Here is a 27,373-nt window from a genome sequence, read left to right as displayed (position 1 = left end):
CCTTATGGTTTGTGAGTTCAAGCCCTGTGTCTGCTCTTTGCTGACATTTCAGAGCCTGGAGTCTGCTTTGGATTCTGTGTCTCCCTCTCTTTCTGCCCCTCCTCTGCTCACGCTTGTCTCTCAAAAATGAATAAACGTTAAAAAAATTTTTTTTAATTATGTGTAGGATGAGCACTGGGTGTTGTATGGAAACCAATTTTACAAATTATATATTAAAAAATATGTGTATAAAGGATATATATTAAAAAATATTATGTGTATAAAGGATATTATGTGTATAAAGGATACACGATTCCATTGTGTAATAGCCGCTGTTAATATTTCCAGTTTTCTGTAATCTATTTTTTCAAAAATTCTGTGTATATGTACACACACACACAAATATATATACACATATGGTTTTATATCCTGTTTGAAATTTGCATTTTAATTGCTAATTTTTGAGATGTGTATAAATTTTTATTTTTTATTTATTTTTTTAAATTTTTCGTGGGGCTTGAACCCATGAACCATGAGATCATGACCTGAGCCGAAGTCAGATGCTTAACTGGCTAAGCCACCCTGGTGCCCCTGTGTGTAAATTTTTAAGTGTGAACATGTAACTTACTGCCTTTGAACTAATTTGAATGTATAGCTGTATAAGACTGGCATTTTTACAAAATTCTTTTTCCTATTTTTATTTTGCAAGTAATTAAAAATTTGAAAGATCATGATTTGTTAGATAGGCTGATGATCCAGAAGCACAAAATAAACTGTATTCTTTTCAGTTTTAAATTATTTGGAGCAAGGCTTTTAGCATCATCAAACTTTGTCAGATTTTCCATGAGCATAATAAGGACTGTTTCTTCTTAGCTGCTGTAATACCTGGTCTGGAATAGTGCCTGGCATGTAGTAAGAACATAATATTTGGTGAAGGAATTAATTGTTTATATCTACTGTGGAGAATAATTTTGCTTACTTGGGTTATTAATTTTCATGCATTTACTCTGGAAGTAACTACTGGAAAATGGGTTATTTTCAAGTGTTAATGCTACAGTATAATTATTGATGAAATTGGTGAAAAAGTATGATTAGTCTCAGTTCTTGGTTTAATGTGACTATATAATTTTCTAATCTCTATTTGCTCTTAGATCTATAAATGAAACCATTATAGATTCTCCTTAAAGCCTTTGTGGATTCCATTGTGACAAACTACGTAGATACTAATGTGGTGTTATTTTATGTTCCTGTGTATCCCTCGGAATGTTTTGAACAAAATTGAACATGTTAGCATCTTTCAAATATATTATTTTAGCTATTTATTTGTAAACAGTTCTTCAAACTTTATGTTTAATAGCTGAAAATTTCAACAGCAAAGAGTGCTACATGTCAGGTATAGTGTAAGCACTTCACGTTATCACTAATCCTCTCACCAAATATTGGTTCTTTTTACACATGAAGAAGGTAAAACTGAAGGAGATAGTTTATGAAGGGTCATGTAGCTAGTAGCTAAGATTCTAAACCAAGTCTGATTCTAAGATGTACTTTCTCTCGCATGCTGCCACTAAAGCAGCATTTGCTACTTTTCATAATAGTAACCTATGATAAAAATTCAATTTATAGTATAATACAGTACAGACGTGGGTACAGATGTATCACTGAAACAAAAGTTTTATTAAATAGCACCTCCCCTTTTGTTACATTTCTTTTTTTTTTTTAATGAAAAATGACCATAATGTGCTAAATTTATATCTGCATCCGGATAATATTTTATAGTAATTGTCTAAGTAATGAATAAACAGCTTTGATCTTTCATAGTGCTATGTGTAATTTTTCTTATTGAAGTTGAAGTGACAAGATACTTGAACTCAGCCTAGTTTCTATTGATTATGTCTGCATCAGCAGTACTACCTTTTAAATGTTCTTATGCAGACTAGACCTAGATACTACAATTAATAAAGGTCCTATTTGCAACCTAACAAGTATTCACTATTCTACAATTTTATGGAGTATGCACTGTATATGAAGGCACTAAGTCATTTTTGTTGTTGTTGTTGTTTCAAGTTGAGTTATGTAAGTGAAGGAGAATGAGAAACTTATCCTGCTACCATAGGGCCATCCTTGCCCTTTGGAGCTGTTGATAAAAATGAAATCATTTCTGTATTATTATAATTATTTTCATGTCTAGGGCTCTTATATTAAGTTTCTTTTCCCAATTTGGGAAAGTTTCAGAAAGAAAGAAAAAAAGCTGAAATTAAGGTTTTTTAATGAAAACACTTTGTGCTGAACTGTACTTGTACTCATCCATTTTTTTAATGCAGTGGTTCTCAAACTTAGCCTGGTTGGTTTCCATTTAAGAATTATGTAACAAATTCCCAAACTCACCATGAGACAGAATTGCTGAAATTACAATTTGAGTGTAGCAGACAGTAAATTAAACTTGGGTAGGCAGTGTAATCAGTGCAGAAGTAATATGAGTTACTAAATTGAAGATAAAAATTGGTGTTAGGCTTAACTCTACCATTTTTTTTTTTTAAAGGCTGAATCTATTATTTTAAAAAGCAGTGGGTGTTTTGTTTTGGTTTGGTTTTTTGCTTTGTTTTTCTTTTTCTCCATTCTAGCCATCTTCTTGGTTTCAAGTTTACCCTGTAAGTTGGTAGCACTGTTTCTGAACTGAGGTGCTTTGCTGTCTTAAAGCACCTACTGTGAATGAAATTGACTAGGAACATGTGACCTCAGTCAATTTCTCTCTCGGCAGGTAAAAAGCTTCTTATGGTGCCCACAGATAAACTGCTGGAAAAGTTACTTTCTTCCCTTACCTTTTAGAAGTCTAACTCTTTTGAAAATAGAATTATTTTTTCTTACCTACCTTTTCAGGATGAATTTTTTTGTTGCTATTTTTAGACAGATTTTCAAAGAGGAAGAAATCCTGTCACCTAATGTAATCAGTTTGTTTACATCAGAGGAAACTGAGGCCTGAGGTAGTTAATTGACAAGCCTGTCCTTACAGTGTGGGTGAATACTAGGGCCACAACCAGAACGTGGCTTTTGATTTCCCCTGAAGTGCAGTTCTTACGCTATTCCAATTTCTTATCTGTGTGGAGTTTTACAATTTCTTTTGGTGTTGGTTTAGTAACCAGATATTTTTCCTCAGAAACGTCAATTAGTATTTATAATGTATAGAAAAGTATTATATGTAAACAGCTCTAAGTTTTTTTTATTGCATCATCTCAATATCTATCAGTAATCCACGCTTACCAGGTAGACTAAATTTGTGGGCCTTCTTGTTGATACTACCCTTGTCCAAAATTGATTTTTCTTTTTTAAATTCTGGAATAAGTAAGGTATTTAATAAATTCATTTGACCCTTAGAGAATCTGTGAGAATGTAAATATAATTGAAAATTAAAGCGTTTGTTCTAAATCTTAAAGACCATTAATCAGCATATCTGAAATTATGGCTTGAGAAAAATGTAATATTTATGACATCATAGATCTCAGGATCTATGTAAATGATGCCACTACTGCCTAGATAAAATCTGAATTTTGTATAAGAAAGACCATGTAGAGAGACAAATTGTGTTAAATGGTATAATTGAAATTTTACTTCTTTCTTATTTTCCCCCCAAGTTAGCATTAGATCTGTATTCAAAATATTTCCTGATTAAAAAGTCTGCTATATATCTTCCTTTGTTGAAGCTCTAAATTATTAAGGAAATCCAAGTGACCTTGCATATCACTCTATGTTATTTAAAAAAATAATAAAAGGAGTGGATTCTGTTGATCCATTCATGAAGCTTTGTCCCAACATAAGGTTCTCTTAATATTGATTTTAAAGAATAAGGTGTAAGTAGATGAGATTAAGGACAAATGGGTTGAAATGAAGTGGGTCAAATGATTTTGATCTAGAAATTTTTAAAGGAAAACTATTTATATCTAATTTATATTTTAAAACTAATGATGAAAGCATTTCCCTCTAATAGTTTATGAAAGATTTTGTGAAGTTATTCATAAGTTGAATTTTTGAAAATTATGTTTTTATATGTAACAAATTTTCTAATTTTTAGAACTTGGTGGCAACTTCCTTTGTACCGTGAATAATCAACCTACTGTGTAATTTAGGAATACTCCATAGGACATTAAATTATCTTAAAATAGGGCACACCAATATAATGAAAATACAAAATAAATTTATAGACAACAAATGTATTTCCTAAATAACATTAATGCACTAATGATGGGATTTGTTTTTCACTTCATAATGAGAATTAATTGTGATAAGTGATAGATTAAAAAGTATCAGTGTTTAGTGAGGATTCTCTAGAATGTTACACATTACCTGTTAAATGTGTTATAATATTTTAAAATAATTCAAAGTGTACTTTGTCGCTTATTCTTAACTCAGATGTCTCTTAAATGTAATGTGAGATAATAGATGAGAAAACTTGCTCTGTAGACTCCTTTCCTCAGCTTAACAAAAGCCACCCATTTTACAGATGATTTAACTTTGATTAACCTACTCCATTGTAACAGATTATTCCGACAACTGGAATTTCATTCTTTGGTGTTATTTCTAGGTGCAGCTTAATTTACAGAACAGCTTTTCTTTCCATCTCACCAAAATACATCACAATTTTGATGTTAACTCAAAGTAAAAATTCAATGGTTCATTAAACCTAGTCTTAGCATTCATTGACAAGAGATTTGTCATTTTAAAAGTAACTGCTACTTTATGCATTCTTTACTGCTCAGTTTATAACCCTAGATTCCCTGTCAGAGAAAGCATGGAGTTAACCACTTAGCATATTGCAATGAATATTCATCAATAAATTGATGTGACATGGCAGTTCCATTTTTCAGTCTTCTTGCTCTGTTGCATTCTTTTTCTGTTTTTAATATATTATAGTTTATCATGTAATAAGGACTAGCTTAGAAAATTTCCAGAATTATGATACTATATTTTTGATCATGTTAATTAATAGTCATTTAGTAGCTATTGTATTAGTTTTTAATAAGAGAAGTGTATTTGTTCAGAGGAACATTCTCTAATCTGATGTTACTGATGGGCGTTTTCGTCAGATATTTGGTATATATAGATAATTGCCTAAGACCAACTTTATAATAGAAATATTTTTTGTAGTTTTTAAGAACAGATCATTTGTTTTATGTTCCTTGAAATTTTATTTAGCTTAGTCTTTTGACCTATCACAGTTTTTAAATCAGTTTTTAATCCATGTAGTAAGGGAGCTGTGTACATTCACTTTAAAACAAAATCCTGAAAACATGTATCTAAATGGTAAGTCATCATTCAGCTACAAGTAAACTATATGGGCAAATAGCATAGCAAATGCTGTATAATAGGCAGATATAGATCACTGTCTAACATACTTCATTTACATTTTAAATTTTAAAAGGAAAAAAGTGTCTATAAACAAGATCTTTTCTGTTAAATATGTAGATTATGAGGTCACTTAGCACTAAAGTACTGACCATATGCATTATGACAGGAATTTGACACCTGTCATTGGAAATGGTACTTAGAAGCCGTATAATGCAACAAAGTTGAGGGAGGAAAATACAATGTGGGTAGGAGGCTGTAATTTATAATTCACAGTGCTCAAGAATGACCTGTCCAGGGTATCTCAAAATCCTTCTCTTTGATTTTAGGATTTACATACAGTAAACCCTGCTAGTAAACAAAATTGATTAGGATAGCTAACAGCAGAAAATAGAATATATATATATTCTCAGACTTCATTTTTAATTGAAGTAAATATATCATTCTAAAAGTCAGCTTCTGAGTTAAATGTAATTCACCTGTTTTATTACATTACACCTGCAGGTGATTTTATGGTAGAATTTCATCCTAATGTTTGAGCAGTACAGTATAGAATTGTTACCAGTTATACTGTTTTCAGATTAATAATCTGTTGTATATGAGAATTCATCTAAAAAGAAGTACTGTCTTTCTGTTTCTCTGTGTGATTATTTTGCCCAAAAAAAGCTTTCATTTTTTTAAGTAGTACAAAAGCTGTAATTGGCATGCTTTGTAAGGAAGTGTCAATGTGCAAGAGAGTGGCGATCACTAAGAATTCTTTTACGTGTTCTTTCCCCTTTGCACCACCGCCTCCTCAGCAGGGTCACTGAGATCACTAGCTTTTCTTGAAATGGCCATTTTCACTGGCAGGTGCATTATACCCTGTATTTTCAGATTGTTTTTCCATTCTGAATGTTTGGCAGGTTGATTGCTCTGGCTGCATTGACGGAGAAAGGGCTGACAAATGCGGTTGGGCTGGCTGAAAAGACAGTGATTACTGTTTTCCTTTGTGGCTGATTGAGGCCCTTGAAAGGAAAAATTTTAACCTTCACCATTTGGTTCAAAAGTATGAGCATATATTGAAATCATTCGTGCCATTTATCCTAGTTCTGTAAACTTGTCAGAACGTAAAAATCGCTCAATTTCAAGTAATGTAGGATTGGCATACGTCATTATCATTTTGATTAAGTTGGAGGTTGTATCATTGTGTGCATTATACAGTGTCATTTAAAGCTTTCTCTCCTACAGGTACGGTTGTATTTTTATTGCTTATACTATAGACTTAGAAAGATTTTCATAGCTCTCCAAACCTAACACTATGTGTGTGGTTTGGCAGCTGGTGTGGCCTACAAGCTGCATTTTGTTTGCAGGGTAAAGGCTTATCTGTAGGCCTCCTGGAGTGTGGGTAATTGCACAGGCTCACCATTGGGGAGAGACAGGATTGGAAGCAGCCGAGCGGAAGAATGTTGTGCCATCCCTTTGCCACCTTGCAGCAGAAAGACACAATCCCGGCAGTGCCATCTGGTTGTTGCTATCTTGTCAGCTGGCCTGGCTGCTGGGACCATGACTTGGCAGCTGGTTCCCATCCTTGACCAGTTCTTTTGTGTATGTAGCATGTATGTGTGCTTTAGATAATTTTGAACATAGGTTGGGGAAATGACTATAACTAACAAGTCCCCTTATTGAATAGGCCCTCATTACTTCAGATGCACTGTGCTGTAGACGCCTGCTGCCATTCCCTTATAGACAAATGACACATCTGTTTAGGCAGTGAAAATAACCGTTTTCTCCATAGAAAATCTATCCCAGTGTGTAGTGCAGAGTTGTATGTTCTAAAACATTCTAAAGTAAGTGATTTTAAGGTATCTCTTGGTTTGGAGAGGAGATTTAGTAATAAAGTCTTCTTATAAACATTGTATATTATCTCAATATATATTTTTGTTCAAGTTAATAAAACATTATTTTAAGTGCTTATTGCCACATCATGCAACGGTACATAATGAGACTTGCATTTAAAATGACAGAATAGAAAATGTGGTCTCATAGCTATTATCTTTAAAATCTGCCTCTCAAATAGCAACCTGAGAGTTAATGTAAGCCGTCTTTATGCCATATGAAGACCCATTAGACACTGATGGTTTCAGATCACAAGTAAGCAGCCAGCTCTGTAGGCTATTTTAGACATTTGATTTTCTTCATTCTGCAGCATTAATGTGTCAGCATGCTACATAAAACTATGCAGGAGTTACATGTTATTCTGTCTGGAATGATAAATGCTTGCAAGCTTTTAGAGATTTCCATGAGGAATTTATCCTAGTTGCATATATATCTTATTTCAGTTTATGTAGCTACAAAATTTGGAATGACTGTTGGAGGTGCCACATAGGTATGTATAAACACCAAGAAGTTCCACTTATTTCTTTCTTTAAAATTGTGTTGATGAAGTTTGTATCATTTTTACTCATTCTGTCTTATCAGCGGTTTATCTTTAGCTTTTATCTGAAGTTAGTTGGATACCTTCTGAACTATTGCTCAGAAGTTCAGTTATTTTCATAGAAATAATTTTTGTGTTACTGCTCTGTGTTTTTAGATGAAGAGGAAGAAGATGACGTAGTGACTCCTAAACCACCTATTGAACCAGAAGAAGAGAAAACTTTAAAGAAAGATGAAGAAAATGATAGTAAAGGTATCTTAAAGAATTTAACTTTAAAAAATTTTGTTGATTCCAATTAAGATTTTTTAAATTATTTATGTGTTAAGGTAGAATAAAATGCTCTAAATCGATGAGGCGAACCTAGTTGGAAAAAAATGTGTGGCATTCACTGATCCAAACTGATAGTGAGTTGACGTGATTTGATGGACATAAATCAGACTTCAGGAAAACATTTGTTTTCCAGCTCCCCCTCATGAGCTGACTGAAGAAGAAAAGCAACAAATCTTACACTCGGAGGAGTTTTTAAGTTTCTTTGACCATTCCACAAGAATTGTAGAAAGAGCTCTTTCTGAGCAGATTAACATCTTCTTTGACTACAGCGGAAGAGATTTAGAAGACAAAGAAGGGTAATATTTAATTGCTAAAATTACGGCTTCAGCAACATTACTTTAAGATTACTTAAATTACTTTAAGATCAAGAGTGAGAAGTTATAACACCATCTTTTTTTGGGTTTTGTCTTTTTCTGTAGAGAGATTCAAGCAGGTGCTAAACTGTCATTAAATCGACAATTTTTTGATGAACGTTGGTCAAAACATCGTGTTGTTAGTTGTTTGGATTGGTCATCTCAGGTAAATTGTAACAGAATTGGTACTGTTAACTCATTTCTGAATTAAAATTAATAGACACTTTTAATTATGGAAATGTAATTAAATCAATATATATCATTTAAGGTAATAATGGATGATGGTTCTAATGTTATCATATTTATTTTATTTTATATACTTTGGAAGAAGGGATTGGAAACATTATTTATATTTAAAACTCAAGATTGAATTTATGCCACAACCCAGGTTTACTGATTTCAGTTGCTCACTCAATCCTTTGGATAAAATTGCAGCATGTTTTAATAAAATGTTTTAACATTAACATTTAACATTTTATTAAATGTTTTAATGTTAAAACATTTTAAATAACTAATTGTAGTAACTTAAAGTTGTGTTAACATCCCATTGAGCATTAACTCTAGAGATATCTCTCTTGGGGAACTGTTAGGTATTCGTATTTGCAAAACAATTGATAAAAACAGTTGAGTAAGAATGTGAGGCAATTCTTACACGCATAGCATTTTTTTTCCCACTTGATTCTTGTGAGCAGTATCCAGAGCTACTCGTGGCTTCCTATAATAACAATGAAGATGCTCCTCACGAGCCGGATGGTGTGGCCCTTGTATGGAATATGAAATACAAAAAAACTACCCCCGAATATGTGTTTCACTGCCAGGTAAGATGGTCTCTTAACAGTCTTCCCTAAGTTTAAGAATTCATTAATGAATTTAGACAAGTGCCTTTTTTCTTTTCTTGTCAACATGATGATTTCATTGGATTGGCATTTACTAAACCACCCCATATTTGCAAACAGATGTTAACAGAAAACTGAGGACTTCTCAGTTCAACATGATATGCCTTTTGTAGCTTTTCTGACATCTCTTATGTTTAATCACACCTAAAGTCCTTTGCAGTTGTGATTTTCTGTTATTGTGATTGATTGTTTAAAAGGAATCTTTTATAAAATGTCTTTTCTACAGGGAATTTCTCAGGAACTTATTTGCTGAATATACAATTAGATGGTTGGCCCACTGAATTACTTATACATGGCCTGAGGAATTGGAACTAGATAGTTTTAACTAGAAACATATGTTTGAAGCAGGAAACAGATGCAGATTTTTAAAGTGGGTTTAGTGGAAGGTTAGAATTTGTAAGCCTTTTCTGGTTGCATAAGTTATAATCTTTTAATAATAATCATAATTCTGAAAAAAACGCTTAACTGAATCACAACTAACTTATACTCTGTTGTCAGATTACTGTTAGAGGCTAATGGAGAGCCAGTTGTCTTTTGATTTAATACTGTAAGCACATGAAATAATTTTTTTGCTTTTTTTATAAATTGAACACATTTATGCAAATAATCATTACTTTTGACTTTAAGGCAAAAGCTGTTCTAAAGGTATATTTTTATATTCCAAAATAAAATGAAAATTTTAAATAAATTTCTTTTTATAATCTCTAATACCTTATAATAAAAGGGAAGATGTTTTGGATATAGAATTATTTTTATAACAAGCTTCTTCCATTTGAACCTTAAGTATAAAAATCTTACTTATTTATAGTCAGCTGTGATGTCTGCTACGTTTGCAAAATTTCATCCAAATCTGGTTGTTGGTGGTACATATTCAGGCCAAATTGTGCTGTGGGATAACCGTAGCAATAAAAGAACTCCAGTGCAGAGAACTCCGCTGTCAGCTGCTGCACACACAGTAAGTAAAGAGCTTATTTCCACTAGACTCCTGTGCTGTTTCGCCATTAAATACTTAGTAGTGTCCATCAGACTAGTCTCGGAATGTGTTTCCTTTGATGTATGAGTTCCTTATCTAGCCACCAAGAATGAAGGCAGTTTGTTTTTTTTTTTTTTGTATTTTTGGAAATCTGTTTTATTAGAAACTCTTCTATCTTCTGAGACAACATTTTGTTTATCAACAGAATAGCATCAAACTTCACATTAAAAATATCATCAAGATAGGAGACTGTTTTGATGTGAAACAGGATACTTGTGATTATAGTGTAAAAACGGTTTCATTTCTTTGGTAAAATAATCCCAGAAAACTTCTTTTAATATCTTTCTTTAGCATCCTGTATATTGTGTAAATGTTGTTGGAACACAAAATGCTCACAATCTGATTAGCATATCTACTGATGGAAAAATTTGTTCATGGAGTCTGGACATGCTTTCCCATCCACAGGTAGGTTAAACTTGGAAAACTGAAATTTTGAGACAAGTGTTATTTTTTAAGTCTGTACTGATCCCAGCTTATGTTTTTCATAAATGTTTTATAATAGTATTATAAGTTTATAAACTAAACATGTATTAAGTACAGTTGTATGTATACTTTATTTTCAAACCTGCGTCGTTTAAAGTACATTTCTGTAAGTATTATAGTAAAAGAATTGCTTTTAAACCGATTAAACTAGAAAATTAAAAATTGCAGGTTTATCATTTCCTCAATTTTCTTCTACGTAGGATAGCATGGAATTGGTTCATAAACAGTCAAAGGCAGTAGCTGTGACATCTATGTCCTTCCCTGTTGGAGATGTCAACAACTTTGTTGTTGGGAGTGAAGAAGGTTCCGTGTACACAGCATGCCGCCATGGCAGGTAAATCTAAACTGGAATTTGTAATTGTTTAAATGTCTCCCTTTAATAATCTCATTAAAACAAGCTGCCCCCTGTTTAAGTAGAAATTTGTCAGAGAGCCACTCATTATTTTTGACAAATTATATTTGAGTTCAGATATATAATATTAAAACTTATATACTTTTTTAAATAAAAGGTTATTTGGGATCATGATGTGTTCTGGATCTTAAGGATTGTGATGTGTTTTTGTATGTGTGCATGTGTTCACAGAAGTTAGCGGTAGGAAGTAGCTTTCAGCAATTGGAAATACAATATGCCCGTGCCACATACTGACCCTTAGAGTTGTAAATAAAATTTTCAGCCATTTTCCCATTTGATTTATTTGTACTTTGAGCTTTGGTTCATCTTCCTGATAATTGTATTATAATTGTAATGTCATGTACATATTTTAAATTGGTATGTCTTCTGCTGTGCAGTTTGTTTTGAAAGTGTCTAGCTGTACCTTATCAGTTGCTTCCTTAAAAAAAATGGTGTCTAGGTTTCATCTCAAATACAGATGACCTTCACTTCAAAGCTTTTGATACAGAAGTACCCCGGATTTTCTGTCTTACGTATAGCATCCCTTTGTCTCTATTCCACCACCTTAGATATTGAAGTTATGAGTTCTGCTGTCAACAGCATATATTTATGGTTCAACATGTACCTACTGCTTTAGTAGTGTTATCAAATCTGAATAGTTACACTCAACATAAGTTACTCTGATGTGTTATGAACAGAATTAGGTTTGTTGAAATTATGTTAGAGTCTGACGTATAATGCTTAATAAGATGTATTTGTAAGTGGTCTACTTACAGGAGATTTCCCTAAAATTTTCACTCTTATGAAATAGCAAAGCTGGAATCAGTGAGATGTTTGAGGGACATCAAGGACCAATCACTGGTATCCATTGTCATGCAGCTGTTGGAGCAGTGGACTTCTCACATCTTTTTGTCACTTCATCATTTGACTGGACAGTAAAACTTTGGACAACTAAGGTATCTAAAAACTAAGGTATCAAGGCTCATTTGCTCAGGTTTCTGACACAAGGTGGTGCTCTAATTCTACATGGGAAAGATGAAAAGCTTTCTAGTAGCTTAGAATGATTCACTGATAGATGAAACCTGATAAGTTATACTGAACATGAGTGAGCTACTAGATGTTCTAGTTTTCATAAGTGTACTGGCAAATACATTAACCCACACACAATCAAAGACCAATTTTCCCACTTAAGGCTTTTTAAGCACAGAACTGTTTATCCTGAACTGAGTTGGGGAAGAAGCACCTGAGTATCTCTCATAGCACCTTACATAGCTGTGTATAGCCTGGCACAAAAGCCATCTATTTACTCTTGGGGGAGCTTTCTGGAGGCTGCAGTAGCTCACAGAACTGTTAGAAAAACGGAGAAAACACAGCTAACTGACATACAATAAATCCTATAAAATAAGACTATACAGGGGCGCCTGGGTGGCTCAGTCAGTTAAGCATCTGACTTCGGCTCAGGTCATGATCTCACGTCCCGTGAGTTTGAGCCCCGCGTCGGGCTCTGTGCTGACAGCTCAGAGCCTGGAGCCTGCTTCAGATTCTGTGTCTCCCTCTCTCTCTGACCCTCCCCCATTCATGCTCTGTCTCTCTCTGTCTCAAAAATAAATAAACATTAAAAAAAATTTAAAAAAAAAATAAGACTATACATAACAAACTTGAATCATTAAAGAAGTATTGTGTGAAGAAGGCATGGATGAATATATATTTTTGTTTTCTACAGTAAACACTTTAAATTGTTTTGGTTTTAATAAGCTTCAGTTTTTTAAAAAAACCCACTGTGTTATTAAGTGCTTCCTAATCCTCTAGCAATTCCAGATAAATGTGACATCGCCCTGCTTCAGTGAAAGTCTCAAGGCAAATCCAAGTAAGGAATGTTACTTTTTGTGATAGGCTTTCTAGTTTCCTTTAACCCCATATTTAAAAAAAAATTTTTTTATTATTTAATGTTTATTTTTGAGAAAGAGATAGAGCGTGATTGGGGGAGGGGCAGAGAGAGGGAGACACAGAATCCAAAGCAGGCTCCAGGCTCTGAGCTGTCAGCACAGAGCCCAACATGGGGCTTAAACCCACAAACCGTGAGATCATGATCTGAGCTGAAGTTGGACACTCAACCTACTGAGCCACCCAGGCGTCCCTCATTTGCCCCCATGTTAAAACTAAGAAGTCTTGACTTTGCTATCTTTCTTTTCTGCAATATTATATTGTAGTTGGCAAAGCTGCACAATCAGAATATCAGATTCTATTTAAATCAAGTTAAATTTTAAGCTGTATTTTTCTCATGTTTCTATTTGCCTTATTCTAAATGTTGACACTTTGAATAGTTTATTATGAGACAGAGGTTAGAGATCTTACTTTGTTCTTCAGTTTCTTTGAGGAAACCTAGTGGTCTTAAGAAATGTTCTTTATTGTTAACAGTGAACTCATGTTTATATGTCAAATGCTGGCCTCAGAAAGCTGGGAAGGATTCACTGTTCACTCTTGTTCTTTCATGATGCTTTCTTTCAGTGTAAAATATGAAGTGAGTTAGAAAATTTTGCCTCTAAAAGCTTGCCTTTTAAATCTGAGCATTTTCTTGTTTGGCATTAACGAGTATAAAAATAGCACTTAAGGCTAATGAAGGAAACTTATAGAAAGGTACATAACACAGTGTCTAGCATGTAATAGGCACCTAGCACTGTTTAGTTTCTCTCCCCTTCATGAGGATCAGACAGAGCCCGAATGCTTTTAGTCAATCATTTGTTTGCTTTCTTGGGTTGTTCTTAAAAAAAAAAAAAAAATTTTTTTTTAATGAGATTTTTCAGTGGAAAAAGGTAGAGGAAGAAGAAGGCTCTTACAACCACAAGCAAAGAAATACATAGTTTAGCTAGTAAAACCAAAGCAAGATTCAGAATTGGAGAGATGAGGCCAATTATTTCAGTATAGGCTGCAGGCAGCTGTATAAGAAGCTAGATTTCTTAATGTGTTTTCACCTGAGTAGTCCTTTGTGTAGACACAGGAGACATCACATCTTTGTTAGGTTGTTGCCCAGCTTCCTTTTTCAGTAATTGAAAAGAATCTTTTATAAATTTGTAGATTTAAATATTTCACAGGGCTTCAGTTGCCAGGTTTTTAGCTTTAAACTTAACAGCAGGACTGGGGGCGCCTGGGTGGCTTAGTCAGTTAAGTGTCTGACTCAATTTCAGTTCATGAGTTCAGGCCCCACATCGGGCTCTGAGCTGGCAGCACAGAGCCTGCTTGGGATTTTCTGTCTCTCTTCCTCTCCCCCTCTCATGCTGTCTTTGTCTCTCAGAAAATAAATAAACTTAAAACAAATTTTTTAAACTTAACAGCAGGACTGGAAAATGAAGAATTCCTCTTCGTTGCCTAAACAAGAACAGAACGTATGTCTGTGATAGCAGACTGATTGATGCTTGCTTTTGTGGTGTTACACAGCTGGTTGATTGGTGGTTGGTATTTTTTGTTCTAGTATTTTGCTGTATTTCAACATAGAACTGCCTTCTGAATAAGAATGACAGGCAGGCATATCAGTTTCTTTACTAATTGAGCTAGGCATTGCTTCCTTCTGTGAGCTTCATTTATTCATTCATCTGTGATACATATGTCTCCCCCCACCCACATACATATGTGCATACCTCTCCAGTATTAGTGACCAAAAGACTAGCCCACATTGAACAGGGTGTTTTATACATGCTCAGGGGCCCTCTAAAACTTTACAGAAAAGTTATCTTTTATTCTAACTTTTCTGCACACAACTAATTCTAGTCTATGAAGAATAGAACAGCAACAATCTGAATAAATATTTTTTTATTTGATCATATCATGGCTTCCAGTATTCTTGTTTTGATCTTGGATTTATACTTCATGATTAATTGTATTATTGGTATTTACTGTCTGCCCTGTCAAAAAACCTCATAGAGCCTCTGTGCTCTCCAACACAATAGTTATAAATAATAGACAAGGTTTCTAAATAATCTCCTTAAAAACATTGTTCCAGTTCCATTTTAAGCTTTTAAACCAGTATCTTCACATCCATGAATTTAACAAAATTTAAATGTTTTTCTTCTCTGCCTCTACTTTTTTATGAAGGTTTCATGGCTCTAGGAATTGAGCCCCTATAAACTGGAAGGAATGAATTATTAGATACCTTTGTGTCCTTTAAGATCTGGCTCTGCCCAAATAGCAAACAAAACAAGATTCCTCCATTTTCTCCCTTTCTTGTAAGTCTGTTAAAAAAATCCCAGAAATCTCAGTTTGACACTGCGTGAAATTTAGCTTAAAGTAAGCTACTTCTGGGGCACCTGGGTGGCTTAGTCTGTTAAGCGTCCAACTATTAGGTCATGATCTCATGGTTCGTGGGTTCAAGCCCCGTGTTGGGCTCCATGTGTTCAGCGCGAAGCCTGCTTGGGATTCTCTCTCTCTCTCTCTCTCTCTCCCTGTCTGCCCTGCCCCTGTGCACACATACTCTCTTTCTCTCTCTCTCAAAATAAATAATAAATTTTTTTCAAAGTTCAAAAAAAAATAAACTACTTCTGTAGTCAGCTTCTTATTTTTGCCTGGTCAGGAATTTATAAGGCAACAATAGTTCTGGTTCATCAAATTGTTTTCATGACTTTTTTTTTAATTCAGTTATTTTTAGTAAAGAAGATAAACAGAGGGAGATGATTTTCCACATTTTGGTGAGGTTTATACCAACCAAGACATTGCTTCTAATATATTTGGAAGACACTATTACCTTTTCAAAATGCCAAATTTGAAAGTTTACAACAGAAGTATTTGGCAGCCCTGAAAAATTGTGGGAAGAATGTGTGAGGAATGAAACTTCTTGAAGGTAACCAGAGGATTCCGTAAGAGCTCAATTTAGGGGTAGACCTGGTAAATTAGCTTAATATTCTACCACATCTAACCATACTTGTTACATAATCACTCTTAAAATATAAGAATTACTTATTTGGGGGCCAAAATGTTTTCATGTATGCACAGTATATTCTAACCTCAGAACAAATGCCTGTCAGAATTGTATTTACCAGTCATGGTTAAAATTATTAATGTGGGTAATTTCTTAGAATAGGTAGTTTTCAGACTTCGATAGTCCATCTACACCTTGAATTTTCACAGTCTCTGATGTGTTAAATCCTCTTTTCTATTTTAACAGCTTAATTATTTAACTCTCAGAGAATACCAGCCTAAAAATGGGGTTAAAGAGATTTTCCTAACGCTTGGAATAACAACTGTGCACATGTTGAACAAGTTCAAATGAAAAAATGCTTTGAATTTGGATTGTTTCTTGGGGAAGGCTGTCCAACCATTAGGACCAGTCCTCCATGTTAGCATTTACTATAGTAACTTGCTACTAGCCAGTGTCCAGCCTGCCCTTTGCATATTCAGAAACTTAGTCTTGTCAGTCTGCTAGAGTTGATTAGCCAGGGAGTGCTGACTGGAACTAACAAGCTTCTAAGACGCTGACATGGAGAGGATCAATTTATTAATTTACCGATGAGAAACGATTGCCAGAAGGCCCAGAGATGCTCATGCTGCCCTGACCAGCTCATTGTTTCCCTGTAGACAACCCACGTGGGAAGCCAAATTATAATCAGAAGATTGCTTAGTGAGCAAGGAATTGGAACAAAAGAAGTTTTCTAATTTGAATGTTTAATGGCATCAAGCAAAGATAGTGTGATTCATTCATTTTCATAGAGAGATAGCCTTGCCATGGGTGGTAATTTTTAGAATCCATTGGCTGAGATTCTCTCCTGGATAATTGGGTACTGTCTTCATTTTTCTTTTAAGACTCTACTTTGTATTTCCATTGCTTTTAATAGACATTCCTTCTCAAAAAGTTTGTATCTTCAATAAGGCTATATAGGAAGATGTTTCTGATCTTGGAATTATTTGTTTTTAAAGAGATTTTGTTTATTTCTCTTCTCATCCAAGTGACGGCATTCTTAGTTCTCTGGAGAGCACTTATCTGTTATGTTCATAGATTTACTATAGGGACACTTTTGGTTATTAAGCTAGAACTCTCTCTATAGAAAAATATAGAATTACTATATTAGTTTCCTAAGGCTGCTGAAACAAATTGCCACAAACTGGGTGGCTTAAAACAACAGAAATGTATTATTTCACAGTTCTGGAGACTAGAAGTCCAAGATCAAGATGTTGGCAAGGTTGGTGACTTTTAGAGGCTTCTGAGGGAGAATCTGTTCCTGTGCTGCTTGCCTCTTTTCTAGCTTCTGGTGGTTGCCAGCAATCCTGGTGCTTCTTGGCTTGCAGCTGCATCACTCCAGTCTCTGCCTCTGTCATTACATGGTATTCTCCCTGTTTGTCTCGGTGTCTCTGTCCAAATGTTTCTCTTTTAAGACAGCAGTTACGCTAGATTTGGGGCCCACTGTAATGCAGTATAGCCTCAGCTCAACCTGATTACATCTGCAAAGAACCTGTTTCCAAATATCATCACACTTACAGGTTCCAGGCGGACATGAATTTGTAGGGGGAGAGAGAGAAACTATTCAACCCAATACATAATCGTAAAGAACTCAGAAAAAAAAAACATGGCTTCTCACTTGACCATACAGTGTTTATTCACACCACTGTACTATAATGAGCTACTTTTGCTTATTCGGATGCTACCTATCATTCAAAGAAGCTTGTTTTGATTCATTCTTTTGGCAGATGTGTTTGCAGACCTTTTATTTGTAATAATTTTACAGCTTCACTGATCCTTTAGACGTTATTTAGTTAAGTGCGTCTCAGTTTGGGTCACATTAGAATAACCTGGGCAACTTTTAAAACTTTTAGTGCTAACCTTGGGATGCTTGGGTGGCTCAGTCAGTTGAGCATCTGACTCTTGATTTCGGCTCAGGTCATGATCCCACAGGGTCAAGGAACTGAGTCCCACATTGGGTTCTGCACTGATGGAGCCTGCTTAAGATTCTCTGTCTCCCTCTACCCTGTTCACACTCCCTGTCTCTCTCTTAAAAAAAGCAAAAAGAACACTTTTACTGCTCACTTGGCATGCTGAACTAATTAAATCAAAATATCTAAGGGGAGGAGCACCTGGGTGGCTCAGTTGGTTAAGCATCTGACTACAGCTCAGGTTGTGATCTCTCGGTTAGTGAGTTCAAGCCCCACATCAGGCTCTGTGCTGACAGCTCAGAGCCTGGAACCTGCTTTGGATTCTGTGTCTCCCTCTCTTTCTCTCTGCCCCTCCCCTACTAGTGCTTTGTCTCTCTCTCAAAAATAATAAACATTTAAAAAATTAATAAAAAAATATCTAAGGGGGAGATCCGAACAACAGCGTATTTTTAAAAATTCTCCAGGGTTAGGGGGATTACAATGTATAGTCAAGGGTCAGAACCACTGATACAAAACCTTTGTCTTGTAAATAAGGAATTAGGGCCCTAGAATGATGAAGTGACTTTTCTAAAGTCTTAAAACTAGTTATTAGTAGCCCTGAGACAGTGATCTGGGTCTTGTACCCCTCTTCAATTCCTCCCTGCTGCCTCTCTGCCATTTAGGCAGAAGTCTTCAAGTTAAGAAAAAATGTTACCGTTAAAACGTACTTTAAGTGATTCATTTGGGGTTTTAATTGACAGTTATATAAAATTATTATATTACAAAACAGTATTTGGTGTTAAGTACATGTTTTCTTTTTGAAAGGAAAAAATTGCTAGTCCTTGGATGACTGTTTTTAAAATTAAACTTGAAACAATTGTAAGAGGTCTATAATCACATTTGAAAAATTTGGGAACATGTTGCCATTTATTGTATTTTTATTTTTAATACAATCTTTTACCCAGTTGTACTGCTTCCTGCTTTTTTTTCTGGCTGCAGCATAGTGCACTGAGTAGATGAAACATTTAATCTAAATCATTTCCTGAGATATTTACCAGTCTTCTTTTTCATTATAAACATGAATAGCTTCTAATCTAGTTTGCATTCAACTTTTTTCATATTTTATAAAAATGGAATCATATAATATTTACTTATTTGTGTCTGGCTGCTTTTGCTTAACAGTATGTTTGTGAGATTAATTCATATTGTTTTTCTTCTCTTGGTTGTATACTATTCCATTGTGTAGGTATACCACAATTTGTCCATTCTACTGCTGATGGTTTTTGGGTTGATTCCAGTTTGGGGCTGTTATGAATAGTGTTGCTGTGAGCATAGTTGTAGATGTCTTTTGATGGACATAAGCAACCATTTCTCTTGGGCATATATGTAGGAGTGAAATACTTGGCCATAGGATATGCCTACATTCTGCCTTAGTAGATACTGCCAAGTAATTTTCCAAAATAGTTTTACCAGTTTGTAATCCACTGGTAGCACATGAAAGTTCCCCCAGTTCTGCATCCTTGTCAACACTTAATATTTTCTGCCTTTTTCCATTTTAATCATTCTGATGGGTGTAGTTGCATTGCATTGTGGTTTTAATATACATTATCTTGAGACTAATGAGATTAAGCACCTTTTATGTTGTTTTTGACCATTACGTGAAGTGCCTGTTCAAGTCTTTTGCCCATTTTTCTATTGATATCCCCTTCTTTAGAACATTATGTAGACCAATATGTATTCTTACAGAGCTGAGCAAGTGAACATGTTTTGAACAATTTCTGTTTTAAATCTTTGATGGGACCACAAAATTGCTTGAAAATGGGATGTCCTTGGGGAAGTATACTATCACCTCAGGAGTAACATACCTTAGCATGGTGGTTCTTAATCGTGGTATGCATCAGAATCACTAGTGCAGCAACACCAGAAACACTGATGAAGTGTATGGAGTGAGGGGGTGGGGTGGGGGGAGGATGGGTTGCTGCATCTGGATTTTTAAAAAGCTCTGCAGATGATGGTGATGCCAGGCCTATGTTGAAAACCACTACCTGAGAGTGAGACTTCATTTATCATTGTTGCCTAAGAGATTTATAGGAAAATAGTGATCTTAAGAGGATAAAAATCTTACTAGTTTCTGTTTATAGCTTATAAAACTTTTAAGTTTTGTGAAAAATTTCTTAATTACAAGCAAACATTTTTAGATACTAAGATAGTCATGCTGTTGACATTTACTATGGTATCTGAAATTTTTAAATATTTTTAAACTATTATGGAAAATTCCAAATAGATACAAAAGCAGAGAGAAGAGTATAATGAAGCCATGCATTACCTAGCTTCCACAATTATCAACACATGACCAGTCTTGTTTGATTCATTCCCATGAACACTCCCTCTGTACGCCTGGATTTTAAAGCAAGCCCAGACATATTATTTCATCTATAATTATTCAGTATGTATCTCTAAAAAAGAAAGTCTTTAAAAAAGAAAGCCATGATGCTCTATATCACACCCCCAAAAATAAACAGTGATTTCTTAGTTTCATTAAATAGCCAATCAATGTTCAGTTAAAAAAAATTTTTTTTACCATTTGTTTGCAGCAGGACCCAAATAAAGTCCATATATTTGCAGTTGATATGTCTATTGAGCCCCTCTCTTAAGATAGGGCTTCCTTTCCCTCTCTTCTTGCTTTATTGCTGTTGTTGAAGAAGAAACCAAGTTGGTTGTCCTGTTAAGAGTTTCTCACAGTCTGGATTTTGCATTCTTAGTGTATTATAGTTGTAGATTGTTCACGCTTCCGTAAAGTGAAGTTTACCCTCATGAATCACTTGGTATCTCCCTGTCCTTACTCTGATGTCTCCTCAGGGGTTTTTTTGTCATCTGAAGCTCATTCTGCAGTAGAGTGCTTGTGGATGTGCTTGTAGTTGCATTATTCCCAATTCATAATAGCCTGTCTTGTTAGAAAGGTCAGTTTGGCTATATGTAAAATCCATGATTTAGTTTTTTGTTTGATTACCTTAAATGTTATTCAGTTGTCTTCTGGCAAAAAGCATTGTTGTCAAAAAGTCTGATGACAGTCTGATTTCCTTTTCCTTAATTGTGACCTGGTCTTACAAAACCTTTTTTTTTTTTTTCTTCTTTTTCTTTAAAGGGTTGATTTTCCTAGATACAAAGGAGTACTCTTAAATATGTAGTTTCAAGCCGTCTTTTATTTTAGGAGAGTTCTCTTGAATTATTTTTCATACTTGCACTATATTATTGCTTTGGCTTTCTTCTTCAGTGGCTGTCTTTATAGGTATATTTTTGTTAATTTTTGTCACTTTTGAAAAAATTCATTTTATCTCTTTTTTTTCTTTTTTAACGTTTATTTATTTTTGAGACAGAGAGAGACAGAGCATGAATGGGGGAGGGTCAGAGAGAGGGAGACACAGAATCTGAAACAGGCTCCAGGCTCTGAGCTGTCAGCACAGGGGCCCGATGCAGGGCTCGAACTCACGGACCGCGAGATTGTGACCTGAGCCGAAGTCGGCGCTCAACCGACTGAGCCACCCAGGCGCCCCTCTTTTTTTTTCTTTTTTTAATTAACAGCATTATTGAGATACAATTCAAATACCATAAAATTCACCCTTTTAAAGTGTACAATTCTTAGTGTATTCACAGAGATGTGCACTGTCATCACTGTCTAATTTTAGAACATTTTCAAATTTCAGAAAGAAACCTTATATAAATCCTTTAGCAGTCCATTCCTCATTTCCCTTCTCCAGCTCCTGGAAGTGACCTAATCTACTTTCTATTTCTGTGGAACGTCCTGTTACAGACATTTCATGGAAACGCAGTATGTGACTGGCTTCTTTCACTTCACATAGTATTTTCAAGATTCATCCATGTGTGGCATGTATCAATACTTCATTCTTTTTGCGGCCAAAAGCTATCCCATGTTATGGATATACCACTTTTTGTTTTACCCATTCATTAGTTAATGGGCATTTAGGTTGTTTCCACTTTTGGGCTGTTGTGAATAATGTTGCTGTGGACACTTGTGTACAAGTTTTTGTTGTGTACTATGTTTTCATTTCTCTTGGGTATATACTAGGAGTGAAATTGTTGGGTCATATGTTAACTCTAATTAGCATTTTGAGTAACAAGCTGTTTTTCAAAACAGCAGCACTAATTTATATTTCCACCAGCAATGTATGAGGGTTCTGATTTCTCACATCTTCACTAACACTTACTATTGTCTGTCCTTTTTATTAGAAGACATCCTAGTGTATGAAATGATATCTTATTGTGGTTTCGATTTGCATTTCCCTGATGGATAATGATGTTGTGCATCTTTTCAAGTGATTATTTGTTGTTTGTAGATCTTCCTTAGAGAAATGTTTGTTCAGATCCTTTACCCAGTTTTTGATTGGCTTATTTTCCTTTTTTATTAATGAGTTTAAAGAGTTCTAGATACAAGTCACCTATCAGATGTATGATATCCAGATATTTTCTCCATTGTATATGTTGTCTTTTCACTTTCTTGAGGGTATTGTTTGAAGCACAAGAGCATTTAATTTTGATATAGCCCAATTTATTGACTTTTTCTTTTGTTTTTTGTACTTTTGGTTTGGTGACTCCAAGGTCACAACAACTTAACTCCTATGCTTTTTCCTAAGAGTTATAGCCTTACCTCTTTATTTGGATATGTGATAACATTTTGAGTTACTTTCTTTTCTTCTTTTAAGGTTTAATTTTAATTCTAGTTAGATAACATGTAGTGTTATATTAGTTAACATACAGTGTTATACTAGTTTCAGATGTATGATATAGTGATTCAGCAATTCTATACATCCCCTGGTGCTCATCACAACAAGTGTACTCCTTAATCCCCATCACCTGTTTAACCCATCCTCCTCCCCCCATACACCTCTCCTCTGGTGACCATCAGTTTGTCTTCTGTAGCTAAGAGTCTGTTTTTGGTATATCTCTTTCTCTCTCTCTCTTTTTATCTTCCCTTTGTTCCTTACATTCCACATTAGTGAAATCATATGATATTTGTCTTTCTCTGACTGATTTCGCTTAGCATTATACTCTCTAGCTCCATCCAAGTCATCGCAAATGGCAAGATTTCATTCTTTTTTATGACTGAATAATATTCCTCTGTGTGTGTGTGTGTGTGTGTGTGTGTGTGTGTGTATACCTTCTTTATCCATTTATCAGTCAATGGACACTTGGGCTGTTTCCATATCTTGGCTATTATAAATAATGCTGCTATAAACATAGGGGTACATGTATCCCTTTGAATTAGTGGGGGTTTTTTTTCATTTTTTTTTTTAATGTTTATTTATTTTTGAGAGGGAGAGAGACAGAGTGCAAGCAGGGGAGGGGCAGACACACACACACACACACACACACACACACACACACACACACACAGAATCCCAAGCAGGCTCCAGGCTCTGAGCTATCAGCACAGAGCCCGACGCGGGGCTCGAACTCACAAACTGCGAGACCATGACCTAGGCTGAAGTTGGGCTCTTAACCAACTGAGCCACCCAGGGGCCCCTGAATCAGTGTTTTTGTCTTTTCTGGATAAATAACCAGTAGAGTGATTGCTGGATCATAAGGTTGCCTCTATTTTTAACTTTTTGAGAAATCTTCATACCATTTTCCATAGTGGCTGCACCAGTTGCTTTCCTACCAACAGTGCAAGAGGGTTCCTTTTTCTCCATATCCCCACCAACACCAGTTGTTTCTTACATTGTTGATTTTAGCCATTCTGATAGGTGTGAGGTGATATCTCACTGTAGTTTTGATTGCATTTCCCTGATGATAAGTGATGATGAGCATCTTTTCATGTGTCTGTTGGCCATTTGGAGATCTTCTTCAGAGACTTGTCTGTTCATGTCGAAGACTTGTCTATTTTTAAATTGGATTATTTGGGTTTTGGGTGTTGAGTTGTATCAGTTCTTTATATATTTTGGATACTAACCCTTTATTGGATATGTCATCCCATTCCGTAGGCTGCCTTTTAGTTTTGTTGGTTGTTTCCTCTGCTGTGCAGAAGCTTTTTATTTTGAGGTAGTCCCAATAGTTTATTTTTGCCTTGGTTTCCCTTGCCTCAAGGGACCTATCTAGAAAAAAGTTGCTATAGCTGAGAAGTCAGAGAAGTTACTGCCTATACTCTTCTAGGATTTTTATGGTTTCAGGTCTCACATTTAGGTCTTTAATCCACTGTGACTTTATGTCTATGTATGGTGTAAGAAAGTGGTCCAGTTTCATTCTTTCGCCTGTAGCTGACCAGTTTTCCCAGCACCATTTGTTTAAGAGACTTTTTCTCATTGGGTGTTCTTTCCTGCTTTTTTGAAGATTAATTGACCATATAATTGTGGGTTTATTTCTGGGGTTTTTTTTCTCATCTGTTCCCTTGATCTTGTGTCTGTTGTGGTGCAGTACCATGCTGTTTTGATGACTACAGCTATGTAATATAACTTGAAGTCTGGAATTGTGATTACCTCCAGCTTTGCTTTTCTTTTTCAAAATATCTTTAGCTATTAGGTGTCTTTTGTGGTTCCATATAAATTCTAGAATTTTTTGTTCTAGTTCTGTGAAAAATGCTGTTGTATTTTGATAGAGATTGCATTGAATGTATAGGTTGCTTTGGGTAGTAGAGACATTTTAACAATATTCTTCCAATTCTTGAGCATGGAATGTCTTTCCATTTCTTTGTGTCATCTTAAGTTTCTTTCATCAGTGTTCTGTAGTTTTCAGGGTATGGGTCTTTCATGTCTTTGGTTAAGTTTATTCCTAGCTATGTCAATTATTTTTGGTGTAATTGTAAATGGGCTGTGTTCTTAATTTCTCTTTGTGCTGCTTCATTATTGGTGTATAGAAATACAACAGATTTCTGTACACTGATTTTGTATCCTCTGACTACTGAATTCATTTATCAGTTCTAGCAATTTTTGGGTGGCATTTTCCCCATTTTCTGTATATAGTATCATGCCTTCCGCAAATAAAGTTTTACTTCTTCCTTACTGATTTGGATGCCTGTTATTTCTCTTTGTTGTCTGATTGCTGTGGCTACTAGTATATTTTGAGTTACTTTTTGTGTAGGGTATGAGAAAGGAGGGGTCCAACTTCATTCTTGTGCATGTGCATATTCATCTTGTACCCCCCAAAAAACATTCTTTTCCCATTTAATTGTCATGACACCATTATTGATGATCTGCTGCAATAACTTTGGGATTTGGCTAAGAACCTACTATTGTATTTATTTGTTTATTTATTTGTTTAATATAGAGAGAGAGCGTGCATGAGAGAGAGACAGAGGTGGGGGTGGTGGGGGGTGGGGCGTGGTGTGGAGAGAATCCTAAGCAGGCTCTGCACTGTCAGCACGGAGCCTGATGCAGGGCTTGAACCAGGAACTGTGTGAGGTCATGACCTACGCCAAAATCAAAAGAGTTGGGTGCTTCACTGACCAAGGCACCCAGACACCCCAACTAAGATTCTTTTTTGTTGCTTATTGTCTACTAGTGAACTGATTTTTTCTCTACTCTTAGGAGGGAGGTAATGGGCAAGGATAGCTTTTCTAGTTTCATAGTCTAGGTTAAAACTCTGTTGGGATGAGCACTGGGTGTTGTATGGAAACCAATTTGACAAATTTCATATTAAAAAATAATAAAATAAATTTTAAAAATTTAAAAAAAAAAAACCTCTCCTGTGTTTAAGTTTCATTTATTAAAGAAATCTTTACACCCACTGTGGGGTTTGATCTCACGACCCCGAGATCAAGAGTCTGTGCTCCTCCGATGCCCCTTTCTGCAAAGTGGATATTTACCTCTATGTGTCTGTCTATCTTGTACTTTCTGAGATGTGTGTTTTATGTTTTTCTCTACCACTTTTATCTGAGCTTTGTCTTTCCTTTGTCCTACTGTGCTATATATGCCACAACTTTGATTCTTCTCCCAGCAATTTCTCTTTGGTGAGATTTTGTCTTGAAAGAGAACTTTGGTTTGTTAATTTTGAGAGTTTATAGAACTCAGACTGCACCATTAGACCTTACTTACATCACATTGGAGTCTGCTTGCACTTATTTATAAATAGAATTGCATTAAACTCCCTCCTAGTTTCTGCTGCGGTTCTCAGACTCCATGTGCTCCCCAGCACTATGCAGTGAGCATCCGCTGTCAACTGTGAGTCTCCTCTCTTCTGCTCTCTGGTCGTCAAAAGCCCCATGCCTTTCCACACTTCTTCTTGCAAGGATGCTGGTACCCTGTAGGTCTTGCAGTTGGCAGAGGTTTGTTTCTACTCACATTTGGAGCTTTGTCTCCTGATTTTGTTGTACATATTGTCTGTACATCTTTGGTTTTGCTATCCTCTTTGCTGTGTCTGGGTTTATGGGGAGATTTAGAGGAGGTTCAAAAAGTACACAGCCATTACTATCCTCTTCCCAGAATCCTCTCATGATCAAGTGTTTTTGAAGTACATTCTGTTCCTTTTTTTTTAAACAGTATGGTATCTACAAGTTAAAAAGAAACTGCAATCCCATAGTTGATTCTTAGTTTATAACTCCAGGTAATTTTGTAGCAAAACAAATAAGAGGAACTTCTAGGCTGAGTTAAAGATCATAAAATGTTATTCATACCTATTAATGTATGTTGTATTTTGACTATGCTAAGAATCAACTTTTCCCTTTCAGAATAACAAGCCTTTGTATTCATTTGAAGATAATTCAGACTATGTTTATGATGTTATGTGGTCACCCACCCACCCAGCCCTGTTTGCTTGTGTGGATGGCATGGGGAGGCTGGATTTGTGGAATCTCAATAATGACACTGAGGTGAGCAGGATAATAACAAAAATAGCACTGAAAAATAGAAAATTGGAGATTTATTGAATAATTTGTGAAATTCTTTTTATCCCAAGGAATGTAAAAGGGCTCTGTGATTGTAGCTTCATCTCAAAGCAACCAAATAAGCTTTGTACCCTAAATAATAAACAGCATGCTGTGCAGAATTGAAGGGAGAAATAATGTTGCCAAGAGCACTGGGGCATTTCCTTTTACTTCTGAAAAGCACTATCATGTCTGTAATGTCCTGGCAAAGTCTCATTCATAAGGCAACTGGGATATTTTTCATTCATAGACTACAAAGCAGATAGTTTCAGACTGTTGAAATATGTTAACCTTAATTCTGAATTTCTAAATTATCTCTTAGCCTTGACAGAATTGTATATCATCCGTAAACATTGGTCTTAGCCTGACTTACTTGAATGAAAGAATGTATTTTGATGACTTGTTCCATAAAGGACTGAAAACAGGTTGTTACTGTTACTATAAAACGAATA

At 35.2% G+C, this 27,373-nt stretch overlaps 1 protein-coding gene across 6 annotated transcripts in view; it reads left to right on the top strand.

The window, feature by feature from the left end:
* DYNC1I2 (dynein cytoplasmic 1 intermediate chain 2) overlaps window positions 1-27,373 on the top strand; it is a 58,774-nt gene that overhangs the window by 27,551 nt on the left and 3,850 nt on the right. For all 6 annotated transcript variants that reach the window (XM_019459479.2, XM_019459473.2, XM_019459500.2 and 3 more), the window contains 9 exons: window positions 7,886-7,981; window positions 8,193-8,355; window positions 8,479-8,578; window positions 9,105-9,230; window positions 10,117-10,263; window positions 10,633-10,746; window positions 11,025-11,158; window positions 12,027-12,171; window positions 26,727-26,867. In XM_019459479.2, coding sequence (XP_019315024.1) covers window positions 7,886-7,981; window positions 8,193-8,355; window positions 8,479-8,578; window positions 9,105-9,230; window positions 10,117-10,263; window positions 10,633-10,746; window positions 11,025-11,158; window positions 12,027-12,171; window positions 26,727-26,867 — 1,166 coding nt within the window. The remainder of the gene's footprint in view (window positions 1-7,885; window positions 7,982-8,192; window positions 8,356-8,478; window positions 8,579-9,104; window positions 9,231-10,116; window positions 10,264-10,632; window positions 10,747-11,024; window positions 11,159-12,026; window positions 12,172-26,726; window positions 26,868-27,373) is intronic.

Source organism: Panthera pardus, unplaced genomic scaffold (genome assembly GCF_024362965.1).
Source record: "Panthera pardus isolate Hobbes unplaced genomic scaffold, ASM2436296v1 HiC_scaffold_10, whole genome shotgun sequence".
In the NCBI taxonomy this organism is placed as follows: Eukaryota; Metazoa; Chordata; class Mammalia; order Carnivora; family Felidae; genus Panthera; species Panthera pardus.
Note: the sequence above shows the minus strand (reverse complement) of the source record. Positions and strands in the feature narration are given on the sequence as shown.